The sequence below is a fragment of the Necator americanus genome, chromosome III, assembly GCF_031761385.1.
Source record: "Necator americanus strain Aroian chromosome III, whole genome shotgun sequence".
Classification (NCBI taxonomy): domain Eukaryota; kingdom Metazoa; phylum Nematoda; class Chromadorea; order Rhabditida; family Ancylostomatidae; genus Necator; species Necator americanus.
Window position 1 is genome coordinate 4,302,099 of NC_087373.1, and position 12,028 is coordinate 4,314,126.

A 12,028-nucleotide genomic window follows, 5' to 3' on the forward strand; every position below is an offset into this window, starting at 1 on the left:
GGAGCGCCAAGAACCGAAGTCGCTTTGGCGTTGAGGAATGAAAGAAAGAGGGAGAATAGCGGTAATTAGTACTTACAATAAAAGAAAATGATCATGGGTACAGATATGAGGTGTTTGAATTTTCTTGTTATTGCAACGAGGTTTAAAAAAGAAGAAAAAGGAAATTTATTACTGGGCTGATGTTTCGACAACTTCATGTAAATACGTACGTGGTGGTCTGTTACGTTATCAAATTCAGCAAAAATTGAAAAAAAAAGAACACTCTGACAAAGGCGATAACGCCGAAACGTTAGCTGTTATCAAAGAAAGATCAATACCTATCTTGGCCACAGCTCAAACAAATCAATAAGAAAAATTTCGTCTTTATCAAAGGCCTGGAAATGGTTTCGAAGTCTTTGATGCCATGCATATCTCATCAAACTCCTCCCTCCTTCCCAAGCCTCGATATCTGAGTGGACCACGCAAGCACGTCAAAAGGAAAAACAAGCTCAAAACACAGTAACTCCGGACAGGAAACGAACTCGATGAACTCCGTGCAGGAAACCAAACTGACCAGCCTCACTGACTAGCGGGTCCCGTGAACCACCGCGTTCCTACAGATTGTCACTCAAGGCGAATGGGTCTGCGCACTGTGCAGTATCCTTGAGCACTTATGCCTGGATAGTCTTAAAGGCATCACTCCAGAATCTGAGGAGGATTTCAGGTGGAGTATTCGTATACGTGATCGTAGATTCAGGAGAGGTGGGTGATTCCGTCCATTTCTTCCTAATTGCCGTAAAAAACGGCCCGGAAGATACGGCTTCGGGCGTTTTGGCGCACTATTTTCCACAGGGAGCTCGACTGGAGCGCGCCAGCCTCGTGCGGCGCCGCATCTTCCGGGCCGTTGCGGCAATTAGGAAGAAATGGACGGAACCACCCTCCCTCCCCCCTCTCCATAATCTACTATCCCTTATAAGAATACTCCACCTCAAGTCTGCACCACCTCAGATTCGTGGGGTGATGCCTTTAAGGAGCTGCATGTGGCGCAATCTTATAGCTCACAGACTGCTAGGAACGGCAAGAAGTCATTCATAATTGATGAGCACCCATTTTTCTTATTCATGGATGGATTCCCGACGGAAATCCAGAATGCTTCCAATGCTCTCCCAGCAGATAATTCTTTCTCGTGCGCTAATATCGTACATTTTATTTCAAACACATCTCAATCATTCATAGTGAGATCTTGGAAATTACTGACATGAAGAATATAACAACGGAATTGGGATTATTATTATTGGTTTATTTTTTTTTCTGTCAGTGGACTTATTCCGAATTCCTAGCAGTTCGATTCAGTATTTTGTGCAGTCATGACTTGGAGAATTCGGCTCTATGCCAGTCTACACACTTTGTAGGTAAGCCAGCTCACTCTTTTACGAGAAGCTAGGAATTATCATATTCTAAGAAATTGAGATAAAAATCCTTCAAATTGCGATCCTTGAAATAAAAATAAATAATATAATATAATATTTGAGGGTTGCCACTCGATCCCTACCGCTACGCTCTACCACACCGCTCCGAGCGCAGTCGCCTACGCAACCGCACCGAGCAACAGATCGTTTTGATCCAGCTATAAACCGTTCGCATGACAGAGACCTTGTGCCACAGAAAATTTTATAGTAGTCACCTCAGTTCAATTCTTGCTAACCATTTGGTGTGTCTCATGTGTGTCGCAAATCTACAGTTTCTGTCGGAAGTGTTGTGTCGGCCTGACGCATTGCGTCCTCTACGCAAGGATAAAAATCCTTCAAATCAAATCAAATGAGGAAAGTTCCACGTCATCATCATTTTTCACACAGAATTGCATCGTCGCCGCTCCTGGATTTCGTTGCAGGACACCGAATAACACATAGAGATACGATTTTCTCTTCTGCAAAAAAGGAGAATGAGAAGAAGATAGAAGATAGGTTGGAAATTATGCATAGACGTCTATATATATATATATATATATATATATATATATATATATATATATATATATATATATATATATATATATATATATATATATATATATATATATGTACGTATTTGCAACCGAACTGCAACGCTTCACTTCACTTCGACACTAATTCAAAACTGGTTTCTTTCTAACATTCCTATCTTCTTGATGATGAGAAAATCGTAGCACGAATTGCATTGGCGAGAAAAAAAGGGCGAGAGGCGAAAATTAGTTTTTTTTTAGCCTGAGCTCGCAGTTTTCTAAGTAAACGAAGTATTATAAAGCTCGCCACATGCATAATTTTGGTTCAGACTTCACCGTTTTTACGCACCTCTGGTCAGTGTAGGATGTTCACGACCTGTGCAGATAAGTCCTTCTTCTTCTTCGACTGGATTTTCTTTGCTAAGCATCTGATTGTGGACGTGACCATCCTACACTGACCACGGTTCGCAATCACGATCCTCGTCCAGCTGGGTCATGGCAGAAAGAGGAGAGTGAGCGGATTTGTTTCAGGCAGATTCCCGAAAATGTATGTGAGGAAAGGGTACGAAATTCCCAACGCTATTTTTTACGGCTAACATTTCACAATTTTCTCGAAAGTCAGAACTCTTCTTCACTTTTCACTTCTCGAAGTCGAAAAAATTGCACAAATTGTGGAAGAAAGAAACAAAACCACCATATGTTTTTTAAAACCCTCACTTAGTGGTCTAGAAAGTTTGATTTATAACCTATTCTCACGAATGACTCATCCAGAACGAATAGCCATCCTTAATGAAGAATAATGAGTCCCAATCATACACAATTACATGAAAAAATAACGAAAAAACTATCAGGAAAAAAGAAGAAGAAACCTATCAGCACAATCAGCCTATCGATCGACGAGGCACAGGCAGAGCCGTTCCGCCCGTTTGCGGACAGGACGCAATGCGTCAGGCCGACAGACCACACTCGGCGGAAACTGTAGACTTACGAGGCGTGGTGGCACGTGACACACACCAAAAAATTAGCAAGAATTGAATTGAGGTGACTATTATAAAGTTTTTTGTGGCAAAAGGTCTCCGTCATGCGAATGATTTATAGTTGGATCAAAACGATCTGTTGTTCGGTGCGGTTGCGTAGGCGACTGCACTCGGAGCGGTGTGGTGGAGCGTAGCGGTTAGGATCGAGTGGCAACCTTTAGCTCTTCTCATTAATGTAGTCCGAGTTGCTCGCAACCGCCAACCGAACCGTACCGCTCGAGTGCAACCGCTTACGCAATCGCAGCGACCTACGGATGATTTTGATCCGATTGTAATATTTTATATTTTCTTCTCTCTTCTCTACTTCTTACCTTTTCTTTTTCATCTCGAGTACAAAAAATTACATCACCTAAAAATTTTTTTTTTGCGGTAAATGGAGGGAATGACTGTATGTATGCGGTGAAAGATCCTGAAAAGCAATGAGAATGTGCAAAGCTTGAAAGCTTATTAGCATGGTTCCACGGACATCATAGTGGTTTCAAGCATACCAATGAGCGTTTGAATGACGTTGATATTTCGCTGTAAATTCAGAATATTTTTCAGGATACTCGGAAAACATTTTTTTTTCCGAAACACATTTTTGTTGAAAAAAAAGGTCTTCAAGCATGTGTATCACAGATGTAACCTAGAAATTCAATGTTTCTCGATATTGGACTCAAAATTAAAAAAAATATAAAATGGCTACAAAACCAGGTTCTTTCACATTTCCGCTTGAAATTCAGAAAATCTCCTTAAAACACCTTTTCTTTTAAACAAAGCAGCAATGACAGAAGTAATTGTTAGGATTTAATAAGAAAAATACGGCGGAGTACTAGCACTCGTTTCCGGATTGGATGCTACGTGTCAAGACGTCGATATCATTAAATAATCATAAATATTGAAATGAGTAAGTATGTATTTTGTCCCTTATTGGATTTTTTCTGCCCCGTTACCAACCATTTCATCTGTATAGACTTAGTTTCAAAAGAAAATTTGAATAAAAAATCTATTAATCAGCAATTATTCCTTAAATTCTCAAATCCACGTTCCCCTCTCTCCTATCCTTTATGAGTTTTCTATATTTTAAAAATTGGCCCTGTTAGCTTAGATTTTTTTCCTCTTTTTTTTGGTGAAAATCCCTAACCTGATTAATTTTTCTGTGCACAAGTGAGATTTAGTTCTTTTTTAGCTGAGGATTTTAAGACAAAAAATAAAATAATACGCGAAATATCAATTTATTACAACGCTAATTTTGTCATATTTTTTTATAATATTGGGAGGTCAACAATTTGACCGTATGTAGATATGAGTGCATAACGTACCAAAAAAGGCAAGCACAAGAAAATTATACAAACTGAAATGTAAAATGTATTATATATAAACTAACTATTCTTTTTGTGCCTCATTCCTCCTTAAACTGCAAATCCTAAATATTCCTTCTCGAATACTCCGTTCATCCTCAGTTCTTCCCACCAGGGAATGTTTATCTTTCTAGCGCTTCTGCTTTCTAATTAAATCCGCATTCACTCCCTTATGCTTAGATGAATAGAATAATCAATAGCACTGCTACCGGGACTTATTAGCCCAATCAATACTAAAACGTTGCAAAAAAAAAGAAATCCTTCAAAAACACGTATATAAAAAGAGAAGAAAAAAAGAAAGAAGAAAAAAGACTTAAGTAGTCCAAAGAAAATTAAGTGAACAATTAGCAGCTAACTCATCATCTCCAAGAAATCAGAAGAATCCAGAAGAAACTTACCCTCATTAACTTCGGACTTCGTGTAAATAGGAGATGTATGGTGAGAGTAGAAACATTCTTCCTCTACCTATTTTTATTCATTTTTCAATTTTGCGCTTTTTTTCCTATCGTATATTCTCCACTCGGACCTGCAAGTGGATAGATCTTGCTAGAAAGGCATGTTTACGGTCATCGACTAACTCCTAAAAGTTTTGATTGTTCGGATTCTTCTGATGAATCAAACCTACTGCAATTCAATGCAAAATAATGACTTCACTGTCATTTTCACTGACTTCACGGTTTTATCGGTTGAAATATTAGCTGAAATAAAGTGGAGCAGCTCATTCTTCATTTCGTATAAACCAATGCCATGGGTTAACCACGGGTTGCCATAGGTTCACTATCTGGAACCAGGGAGGAAGATTTGGGATTCCATAAGTGATAAGAAGTGTATTCCATTGCTCACCTTTACTACCATATATTACCATATATTTTGATGTATTGACGAAAAAGTTCCTATTCATGCGTATCTGTAGAATGAATTCATATAATAAAGAGTTAATCAGGTGTGGGTCCTGGAATACGTCAACGTGTTTGAAAATGAGAAAAAAAACTGATGTAGACGTACGCACAACGTTTTATTGTCATTCTAATTGTTTTTTCTCCCCCACATCCTTCCTATCATTCATAATCTTATCGACTCGCTTTCCCATTTCTCCCTTATCACCCAATTCGTAAACAATGGTAATACGAAAGGGATTTTACGTACGTACACGTAGCTATGTGCTATAGTTTCGAATAGATCAGGGAATATTTGAGAAATTCCTCTCATCACTGTAGCTCTATGCACAGAAGAAATAGTCAGGTAATTTTCACTGGATTTTTCAGAGAAAAAAACGGAGATAACGTTCAGTTCAGTTAACAGGACAGACCTTCGACAGATATAGAAGTCGCGAGTTATGAGGGAAAAAGGAAAGTGCTTTCGAGAGTTTCAACGTTTTAATTCCTATGCGTTCCGCTGCAAAAATGATCAGTAAACATCTTTGATTTTGAAATCGATAAGACCGAACCGCAAAAAAGGGTTTCCATTTCATCCAGTTACTTCCGTTACTTAAAGAAATAACCAAAACTCAATTTTTATACAAAAGTAGACAAACCAGGAGGCGCTATCTTCGAAAATGATAAAGGTGTTTCACGTGTTATCCGCCACGAAAAGGACTGCGCCAGGTTCCGCTGACAATATATTGGGTGCCGATTTTTTAAAGGCAGCATACCACGAATCTGACGCGGTTAGGGAATCCGCGGAAAAAGCTTTAAATGGAGTTGTAGATTGCGGGATTCGGGGTATTTCCGTTCATCTCTCCGTGATCATCATAAAAAAAAGCCGTGGGAACCGTTTTATTTCTCACGAGGTACGTTAGAACGCTCCTCTACATGTACATATTCCGTCAGCAGCCTGTTCATTGGTTTTAGTTGAGTAGGCGGTCGAAGAGATTTCATTGATTTTTGACCGCTCGCTCGTGAAAGCAGCGCGTGCGAAAAGTTGGTCCCGCTGTTCTCGTTCCTACGCCTTTTTTTTACGACGATTAGGGAGAGATAAGTGGAACCACGTTGGATCCCGCAATCTATAACCACATCTCTAGCTTTTCCTACTACTTTCCCTCACTACGTTAGATTCGCGGTAAGCTGTCTTTAAATATGTTCCAAGTCGGACTAATTATGTTTTTTGCTCCGTCACTGATGTATGTGGACAAGTAAATAAATAAATAAATAAAAATATTTAGAAGATGTCGTGAATGCTTTGAACCAGGTATTCGCAATGAAATAATCAATATGAAAAGAATGACGAATGGAAAAAATGAATAAACGAAAAGAATTTCGAAACTTGAAATGTTCAAAGTATATATAGGAAAGGATGTAATTATCGAGCGAGCGGCAAGTATGTAATAGGAAGAGGTACAAAAGAATATCGTTCTCAACAAATCTTCCACGGCATTCCTTCCCATTTGGTTAAACTTCCCTTTTCAAACCTTATTCGCTAATAATCCTGAGTAATTTTGGAAAATGATGTAAGTTCCATGTTCTACGTTTCTTTAGTCTTTGTGCTGGGGATTGGATTTTTTTGTTGGATTTTAGCAACTAAAAATTAAATTGTCAAAGGAACGGGAAGAGAAGAATCTTTGCATATCGAAGATTCTTTTTATATAAATTCACAAATTACTTTAATTTACTTTTAGATTTTGAGCTTGTAGTATTTGTTTCGTCTCCGCTTTGGTCGCTTATTTCATGCCAGTCCGGCTAAAGCCGGACTTTAGTCCTTTTTTGGTGTTCGCTTCGCTCGCCTTCACCGATCAAAAAGAAATAACAGTAGCGACATTTTTTTGTAAGATTAGAATTGCTTTTTTCTATCAAAGCTTTCTTAAATCTTTCTTACCCGAAAATTTAAGCCTAGATGAAAGATTTTTTGGTTTTTCCTTAAACGCTCAGTTCTATATTTGGAGAGCAATCCAGCTTAATTTTACATCTATGTTTCTCTCAAACCTCCACAATTTGGAGACATCATTCGAAGTATGAGTCTGCTCCGTTCTCAGCTATTAGCAAGAATGATGTGCTAACATGGAATGACGTGAATGTCACTATCGTAGTGATAAAAATAACGTCTTACGTCAGATCGCTACTACCGGCTACTATGAATTGCATTTGATCAGCCATTCGCATGTGTGTTTCTTCTTTTTGAAGGATGTTAGCAGCATCAGTAGACATGCTGGGAAACAGATATGCGAAAGGACCATAGAAACACTTTCTACCGCGTTGGGGCTCCCGCGCACCAAAACGACGCAGTGGAACCCGTTCCTCCCCACTCTATAGCTTCCTGACACCGGCGCATATTCGTATTCATAGTATTCGTCTCCCTCTCTTTCTGTAATTGCTTGACTAAGACACACACATATAGAGATGCACACACATGACAGAATAAGCCCGTTATTATACAGCATAATAGCTAGCAAATTTGGAAGTATACCTTAACATAAAAGTTTATTTACCTTCTCTAAAATATAAGAGAAATTAACTTGCTTTATCAAAGCCAACATACACATCTGTAGGGTTTGAGAAAATGGTGAAAAGGTAGCGTGCTCGTCTATCAGTTACATGGCGATGGCTCGGCACCTCACCGGTGCACACACACACACACACACCACACACACACACACACACACACACACACACACACACACACACACACACACACACACACACACACACACACACACACACACACACACACACACACACACACACACACACACACACACACACGCACGCACGCACGCACGCGCACACACACACACGCACGCACGCACGCGCACACACACACAAACACACACACATACACGGACTATGCGCGTTATTACATAGCATGATAATTCGCTAATATTCTAGTCCAAACTGAGAGAAAATGTTAATTCCACGAAGAAACAATGTAGTTGAGAATTTCACGATAAATCTGAGAGAACAAAAATTCAAAGCAATGTCCTCCAGTTTTTTAAATATAAATTTTCTTTGAGGAATGGACGAAAAGAAAGACAGCCGATAAGAGATAAACGCAAGAAGACATACATACGCATACAGAGCGAGTGTCGACACCTACATATCAAAATTTCTAGAAATATTTCATTTAGAAAAGATAACTAATTTAAGTGATTTATAGCTACCCAACTTCTAGAATAACCTCAAAGAGGAAGAGTTGACAAGAAAAAACGAATTTTTACATGGTTTTTCCCAGCTTCGTCGAATAGGAACCCTCGCTAGCCGAGTACTGGTGAAAGTAAACTCATTAAGGGTGCCATCCTTCATTTCATCCGCGCTCGTTTTCTTACCGTGTTGCTTCAAAATTCACATAATTTCCGAAAATGAATGTCTATGTATGCTGGCGAAGATACAAAGATATTCAAGGACGGCACACCTCGGCGAAGATGCGGGTAATCGCCTGACGCGATTACCCGCATCTTCGCCGAGGTGTGCCGTCCTTGAACACAGCTCTGCCCAACCTTCTCGATCTTCTGCGAGAGCTTGCACAGAATCAATCCATTCGTCGCTATTCCATATTCTGCGAAACCTTACGTCTCGCCTGAACTACCTATCCACGCCGAGTATCCTCAGGTCCTCTTTCACCACCTCAGTCCGGAACTTTCGTTTTCGGCCAGGTGGCTTCTTCCCGCTCGAACCCGACGAACTACTCAGAACTCGTTGGACAAGGCGATCTGTCGGTCTCTTTAATATATGACCAAAGAAGCGAAGACGATTTACTTTAGCCACTTTCGATGGCGGTGCAAGATGTTGATGTCTTCCACGTGTCATTCGCCGGTATACCACATCAATTTCTGCGTAAAGATCTTCATTGTGACATACCCTAGGCCAAAAGTAGCCAAGTAGCCGTCTAAGCAGCTTTCGTTCCGTGCAGTCAAGCCTCTCCATAACCATTGATGGTGCTGCCCAAGTCTCCGATCCGTACATCATGATGGGGCGAATTGCGGATAGGTAGACTCGTAGCTTGACTTCGTTGGTGATGGGAGTCGACCACAGGCATTTCGTTAAGTAGTTAAATGCAGAAGTAGCCTTAGCGCATCTTTGCTGAATATCTCTCTCGTAGCTGCTGTTGTTCTTCAGCGTACAGCCCAGGTAACAGAACTCATCGACAAGTTCTATCGGTTGTCCGTCCACCCTGATTCCCGTTCGAGGTCTCGAAGAGATCCACATCTGCTTGTATTTATCAGGGTGTAGGCGTAGTCCATAGGCTGCAGCCAGCTTCGATACAAGGTTAATAACATGTTGAAGTTTCGTACTGCTTTCCGCGAATATAACAACATCGTCGGCGTACTCGAGGTCAGCCAAGGGGCACCCTGATGGTGCTAAGACAATGTCGGCAGGACACTGGTCAACTGTTTTTCGCATAATGTGGTCAATGGCGAAATTGAACAGGAAGGGTCCTTGCCCCTTGTCTTACTCCAGTTACCACTTCAAACGGTGTTGTACATCCACCTGGTGTTCGAACTGCAGCAGTTGTTCGTTGATTCATGTCATCAAGCAAGCGAACAAACTTTCCTGGTACTCCATCGGCGCGAAGCGCGTTGAGAAGACAGCCTCGGTGAGGAGAGTCGAACGCGGCTTCAAAGTCCAGAAACGCTAGTTGCATTGGCTTCGAATACCGCTACCAGATTTCGATCACTCTCCTGACGATGAACACCTGGTCAATCGTAGATCGGCCAGGACGAAAGCCAGCTTGCTCGTCGCGCGTTGTTACTTCGCGATGTTTAAGGATTCGGTCCAGGATAATGCGCTCCAGTACCTTGTACATAACACGCAGCAAAGAGATTCCTCGATAATTTCTGGGATCCATGACGGATAACTTCTTGTGGAGGGGGATTATGATAGCGTGTCTCCACGAATCAGGTATCCTTTCGTCTATCCATATTGAACGGATGATCTTTGTCATCTCACGAATCCCAGACGGAAAAATCACGGAGGAAGATATTTTAGCATTTCTGCGCTAATTCCGGCGGCTCCACCAGATTTTCCATTCTTCATTTTTTGAATACAGACCAGGACCTCCGACTCGGTCGGTGGCTCCTCGTTAACCGCATATATCGGTCTATGAACGTGTTCGAGTTCAGGAGCTGAATGCGCTAGCCGGTTCAGCATAGTCTTGAAGTGCTCATTCCAAATTGGAAGGACAGCTACCCCATTAGCAGTGTTGAGGACGGGAAAACATCTTTTCATTTTGCCGCTATACTGTTTTAGTAGAGCGCAGACTTTCCGCGGGTTCTTGTCCTCTCACGCCTTCTCAAACTCCATCGCTCTTGACGTCCACTCGTTATCGCGGTCCTGTTGCAGTTGACGACGCAGCTTCCTTCTAAGACGCTTTTCCTGGTTGAATTCGTACAATTCTGTATGTGTCGCGCGTAGCACTGGTTGAAGTCACCAGTGCTACGCGCGACACATACAGAATTGTATGTGGATTTTGTTTCCGCAGATGAAAAGGCAAACTTCTTCCGCGGCAGTAGAACCGGGAGCGTTTCCCTTGCAACGTCCTGGATGCACTTTGTGAAGGAATCCGCATCGCTTAGCTTCTTCCTGGTCCGTACTCCAACATGAATAGACACACGTTGGCGGAATTTTGTTCTGCATTCATCGTCTTTCAGACCTGCCTTGTCGATTTTCGGTTGAGGAGGAACTCCTCGGTTTCTCTTGTGGAATCGTATCTTGAAGCTGAGAAGAACTGGACGGTGGTCAGATCGGATGGGATATCTTTCAAATATCTGACTGAGGAATGTTCCTCGCCAGAACATAGTCGAGCTGAAGCTTAAGAGTCCTCATCTTCCGCTTGCGCTGCTCTTCAGGTGTTAAAAGTGTTGACCACTGTAATGTGAGCTGATGGTTTCGATGATTCCTCTTAAACGTGGAAGCGATGATGAGGCTCGTCTGTTCGCACAAGTCGACCAGACGGTCACCGTTGTCCGACGTGCGCTCCGCTGCATAGTACCATTTTCCTAGCAGATCGGATTGCTGTTCGAGTCCCATCTTCGCATTTGCGTCGATTCCGACAATGACCACCTGCTGGCTTGGTATTTTAGACATCAACGCATTGAGTTCATCATAGAAGGCGTCCTTACTGTTGTCCTCAGCGGTTTCCGTAGGTGCGTGAGCACTTACGATCCAGAGTTTACGTCCTCTGCAATCCCGCAGTCGTAGAAAGGCGCATCTAGACGACGTTGAGCCAAATTCCTCCACCAGGTTCTTGTAATCGTTCCTCACAGCTATCGCGCAGCCACCTACTTTGTTCTCATCAGCATCGCCGCAGTATATGGTGTAATTCTCGATGCTGATGACGGGCCGATCCCTCATGCGTGTTTCCTGCAGTGCAGCAAAAGGCACACAGAGATATCGCAGAAGTCTGGATGGAGCGGCTTGTTGGAGTCCACTCGATAGTGTTCGGCAGTTCAGCGTGACGAAACGAATGGTTGTTGCCAAAGATTCCATGCTCCTTTCAGGCAGTTAAACTTTCAGGTTATGGGCTTTGGCGGTGTGCTGGACGACAGCACCTTTTTGCAATGTATGGAAAGCTTTCGCCATATAACAGTGCAGGTTATATAGCTCGTACGTTCCCAATGCGTACACTCGAACGCCTGATTGCGTTTAGTTAAAGCAGGGCCACCACGTGCAGGTAGCAATCAGACTCGTATACGCGGCCCCATAATAATAGTCATAGAAGAATATTCAAGAGCTTATACAGCCGATGAAGTTAGAATAAAGTTC

The 12,028-nt window shown here is 41.9% G+C and overlaps 3 protein-coding genes across 4 annotated transcripts; all 3 read right to left on the reverse strand.

The window, feature by feature from the left end:
* Window positions 1-8,848: 8,848 nt before the first annotated feature.
* Window positions 8,849-9,908, reverse strand: RB195_008582 (uncharacterized protein; the record flags this gene model as incomplete). Of its 2 annotated transcripts, XM_064195152.1 has the most annotated exons (2): window positions 8,849-9,646; window positions 9,720-9,908. In XM_064195152.1, the coding sequence occupies 2 exons, from the start codon at window positions 9,906-9,908 to the stop codon at window positions 8,849-8,851; spliced, it is 987 nt and encodes a 328-aa protein (XP_064046296.1). The 2 variants fall into 2 exon arrangements, with proteins under 2 accessions (XP_064046296.1, XP_064046297.1); XM_064195151.1 differs by lacking the exon at window positions 9,720-9,908 and having other exon boundaries at window positions 8,849-9,667.
* Window positions 9,909-10,231: 323 nt separating this feature from the next.
* RB195_008583 (uncharacterized protein) lies at window positions 10,232-10,492 on the reverse strand (the record flags this gene model as incomplete). Its single annotated transcript, XM_064195153.1, has 1 exon — window positions 10,232-10,492. The coding sequence occupies one exon, from the start codon at window positions 10,490-10,492 to the stop codon at window positions 10,232-10,234; it is 261 nt and encodes an 86-aa protein (XP_064046298.1).
* Window positions 10,493-11,023: 531 nt separating this feature from the next.
* RB195_008584 (uncharacterized protein) lies at window positions 11,024-11,752 on the reverse strand (the record flags this gene model as incomplete). Its single annotated transcript, XM_064195154.1, has 1 exon — window positions 11,024-11,752. One exon carries the CDS (start codon window positions 11,750-11,752, stop codon window positions 11,024-11,026), a length of 729 nt encoding a protein of 242 aa, XP_064046299.1.
* Between the last annotated feature and the right edge of the window lie 276 nt (window positions 11,753-12,028).